This window comes from Kryptolebias marmoratus, linkage group LG7 (assembly GCF_001649575.2).
Source record: "Kryptolebias marmoratus isolate JLee-2015 linkage group LG7, ASM164957v2, whole genome shotgun sequence".
NCBI lineage: Eukaryota > Metazoa > Chordata > Actinopteri > Cyprinodontiformes > Rivulidae > Kryptolebias > Kryptolebias marmoratus.
The window spans coordinates 3,047,485-3,051,896 of NC_051436.1; the positions used below are offsets into that span (position 1 = coordinate 3,047,485).

The following is a 4,412-nucleotide window of genomic DNA, read 5'->3' on the forward strand; positions in this document are numbered from 1 at the left end:
CATTAGCGCACATTTTGGCTTCGGTCGCTGCTCCTGCACGCTCCCGGCATTCTGATGTTAACAGGAAGTGACGTCATGTGTCTTCTTCCTGAGTTATTTGGGCTTATTTTGTATTCCACGCTACACAAACCCACAAAGAAGAGACTAGACCGCAGAAACGGTGGCGAATCGCTTCAGAAACAATAAATATTGGGTTAAAGTTGTGGGAAAGTTGTGGTGTTTTGGGCAAAGTTGCAAAAAGTTGCGATTTTGCGGGGTTTGCTTGATTTTGTGCTAATAGTTGCGATCGCAACATCGCGAAATCCTGGAGGGTCTGATAAATAGCAATCTGGAAAACTCAAACTGCACCATTCAATATAGTTCAAATAACCTTTTTTAATGTTTGATTTCATGCTTTGCAATGAGGTTTTGTAACCTTTTCTGTCAATATTTCAAGCTTTTTCCTTCTTTCTGGCTACAAATGTGGAAAATGATGTCGGAGCAGCTTAATTGGGAATTAATTGGTCAACTATGAGCTCGCGTTCAACCTGGAGATCCGGCTGTCAAAACTTTTCCTCTTTAGCTGGTGATGCGTTGATGCTCTTTGCCAGCTTTTATTTTCAACAGACAAATGGTTTTAATGTTTAACCATCCATCCATCTTCTTTTATTTATTTAAATGTTACTTTTAAGGAAGTCAGAGCAGCCTTTTTGTCTTGTTGCTGCTGTAAGAACACCTTAAAGCAACTTTTACGATTAGCAGAAGTAACAGGTGATCAGTTTCTGCCAATGTTACTGAAAAGACGGATTCTTTAAACCACTTTTTGTTTCGGTAAGAGTCAAAGTGAACCAATAATTCAATCCACACTGAAGGAGAAATGTTTGTTTTCAGATTCTTTGGTATTTTAATATATTTTAATGTTTTCCACAGATACCCAAAATGGGATGGACAAATGCCACCAGTTCAAAGGTTTGTTTTTTCAAAAACCCAAAACAACAGAACCATTCTTGGATCTTTGTTCTGTCGATCTGTTCCTCTTGTTTTTTTGCTTCTTCTAGTTTTCCTGATAAAGTCGCCGGGCAGTTTCCGTCGCCGTCTGCCCAGACCTACCAGCATCGTGACCAGAAACCCAGACCCGAGAGGCGGTCCAGGTCCAGCTCAAACAGCCCGTACCTCCACCGCCGCAGGACAGAGGCGAGAAGGGACGGATCCAGGAGCAGTTCCCGTTCACAGAGTCCTTCCGGCTACCAGACCTCGATGGGTGGAAGAAGGAAACGCAGAAGCAGATCAGGAGACTCTCAGAGCTCCAGATGCACCTACAGGTCTGAGAAACAGAATCTGACATGAGAAATGTATCTTACACCTTTTCATTAAAGCAAAAAAAACAAACGAAAAGGTAAAAATAACCTGAAACTTACAAAAAGATTTAAAAAACAAACTAATGAAGCGATCCTTGACCAAAAGGATGGTACCTCTGAGTAATTTCACCACAGGGACATGTTTCAGCTCCTTCCACAGAGGATCATTTAGATCAGGGCTCAGGTTGGTCCAGTGTTTGGTTCTGACCCGTTCTTGGTGTTTTGGGTCGTTGAGCTGAGACTGAGACCGAGCTTTCTGACTCTGAGCTCCAGAAAGCCTTGATAGTCTTGAGGTTTCATCGGACCCTGGACAGATTCAGACCCAGAACAGAACCGGGTCTCCTCCATGTCCCTCTGTAGGTTCAGGGTTCTGGTCTTTGGTTCTGGTTTGGGTCTGTGGACACGGAGCTGATGTCTCACCTGTCCAGAGGACATTGTCCCAGAGGCTCTGTGGATTCTCGGTAAGCAGTTTGACAAATTTGTCTCTTTTTATGATTTGGTGTCCTCCTCAGTCGTCTTCCATTAAGTCCACTTTGTCTCAAACAGACTGATGACCTTTGACCTTGGAGTTCACCTCTGATCTCTTTGGTCACCATTCCTATTATCCGTCCCTTCAGTTTGTCCTCTTGTGGACACGTCCAGGGAGGTTGTCTCCAGTCCTGTGGACCTGAACCTTCTGTTGTCTCAGGGACATCCAGCTGCTTGGAGACGGTCTGATAGTCTTTGTTGCTCAATCATCGTCTTTCTGACCTCCTGAGACACCTCTGTCCTCAGCTTCCTGTCCTCCATGTTCAGAGTGGTACACACCATGGTACCAAACAGCCCTGTGACTACCTGTCCCCCTTTTAAACAGGCAGCCTGATTACAGGACACACCAACATGTCCCTGTGGACAGATTGGGGACATCATTTTTGTCCCCATGATTCTGTTGAACCAAAACACAAAACCAATGACAGTTTCAGGTGACCTTTGAGTTTTTATTTTGTTAACAAAAAAGTACAAACGAATTCATCCACTATTGTAATTTGATATATTTTAATATTTGACATGTTTTCGAAGGTTTGAAGCTCTAAAGCAGAGGTGTCCAATCCTGGTCCTCAGGGCCTCCATCCTGCAGGTTTTCCTTGTTCCTCTGCTCCAACACACCTGATCTGAATCAATGGTTGATTAACAGGCTTCTGCAGAACATGAAGAGGTGATTTAACCTCTGAATCAGGTGTTGGAGCAGAGAAACAAGGAAAATGTGCAGGATGGAGGCCCTGAGGACCAGGACTGGAGACCCCTGCTCTAAAGTATTTGGTTTGTGCCTCCAGGTCTCGGTCTCCCTCTCCGTGGTACGACCGCCCGTCATCCTCCCGTTATCAATCGCGTTCAAAGAGCCCCGAGAGACGATCCTCACCCAGGAGGAGCGAGAAGAAGCCGCCTTCATCGAGGAAGAGCCGCAGGAGGCGGCCGTCCACCCAGAGGTCGTCCCATAAACGAGGGAAGTCTGGAGAAACAAGAAGGTTGACCAGGAGGCTGCTGAAAACATCAGGTTGGAGCAGAAACCCTTTCACAGCTTCCAGCCTTGAAGAAATGCAAGAATGAGCAAACATTTAGGTCACACAATGCAAATAAAAAGCAAATTTAGCCAATTTCTCGTTAAAAAAAGACAGGAAAGTACCGATTGTAGTTGTTTACAGAACGGGGACTGAAACTAATCTTCTTGTTGTAGCTCTCCGGTCTCTTCTGGATCCAGCAAAACTCAAAGTCGTGGTTAAAACTCTGGTTCCTGTTGTCCTGGCCGAGCTAAGAAAGATGAAATCCTCTGCTGTCCCTTCATCATCATCATCCTCCTCCTTTCGTACGACGGGGAAAAGATCGGAGACAAAGTTGCCCAAAGCGAAGTCTGTCCTCCAGAAGAGCGAGTCTTCTCCAAAACCTCAGGTTGGTTTGTCTTTCCAGCACGTTAAAAACAACCTTTATTGACCAAAATGCTGTTAAAAAAGTTAAATATGAAGCATATCAGGTGATGATCTGGTGTATTAAATAAACTTAAAACCAACTAATCTCAGATTTGACGTCCAAACGGATGGTTTTACCTTCTGTTGGTGTATAAAAGCAGCAACGTTCATCATGAATGTTTGTTTTCTTTAACTTTAATCAGGTCGGGAAGTCTCCCCCTCCGACCATCGTGAAGCTGAAAGGGACGTTCGATTCCCTCGGCCACAACGACGTGGTTGCTGCCGTGGAGCTGCTTGGAAAAACCAAATTTGTTCTTCTGTTGAAGTCCAAACAACAGGTATTTCTGTTTAAATAAACGGGTTTCCTGTCGTAGAGCAGCGAGCAATGAAACTCCTGACTCTTATTCACCCAAAGTGATTTTTTAAAAAAAACAAAATAAAAACTGAAAACTTTGCTCCAGAAGGAGGGAAGCATTTGTGACCCATGTTGGCAAAATGAGTCACAACGAAGAATTTTTCCATATTTGGTTTTTGAAACTCTTGACCTCGAAGCTTCAAAATGATCCGTAGATTGTTGAGTTTTGTTGATTTTATCAAGTCTGTTTGAAAACTCGACTTTTTTTTTGGTCATCGGGAATTCCAGTCGGGAAATTGCCAAACCAGACATTATACGAAGGGATTTAAATGATTATTTCTGAAGACATGCCTGTTGGAAAACTTAGATTTAAAAGTAGATTAGTTATTTTAGCTACTGGGATGTCTGCATGGCGTCTTTGTGACACTAAAAACACACAATCGCTGGTAAAAGGCAGCTCTGGGTGCAGCAGATATGATTTATGTAGTTAAATTTTCACCCAGACGTCTTTTTGGTACAAATTCCAATAAAATTGGTCTCATTGGCTTTTAAGACAGGATCAGGACCACAGCCAGACTTTAAAAACTACTGAGGTCAACCATCATCATCCCCCTGCACATCAGTTACAATGAAGACCAAAACTGAATTAAAATAGAAGCATTTATTTAAAACAAGTGGCTTGAATGTGTATATGACATGTATTTGTGTGTGTTTGTAAATCCATGGGGATCAGCCTCATCTGAAGCAACAGAGGACTCAGGGCACAACCATGATGAC

The 4,412-nt window shown here is 43.3% G+C and overlaps 1 protein-coding gene across 1 annotated transcript in view; it reads left to right on the plus strand.

Moving 5' to 3' along the window:
• Positions 1-4,412, plus strand: part of LOC108248599 (zinc finger protein 638) — a 12,723-nt gene that overhangs the window by 3,913 nt on the left and 4,398 nt on the right. The window contains exons 4-8 of the mRNA XM_025010898.2: positions 910-948; positions 1,038-1,301; positions 2,651-2,871; positions 3,052-3,263; positions 3,484-3,618. Coding sequence (XP_024866666.1) covers positions 910-948; positions 1,038-1,301; positions 2,651-2,871; positions 3,052-3,263; positions 3,484-3,618 — 871 coding nt within the window. The remainder of the gene's footprint in view (positions 1-909; positions 949-1,037; positions 1,302-2,650; positions 2,872-3,051; positions 3,264-3,483; positions 3,619-4,412) is intronic.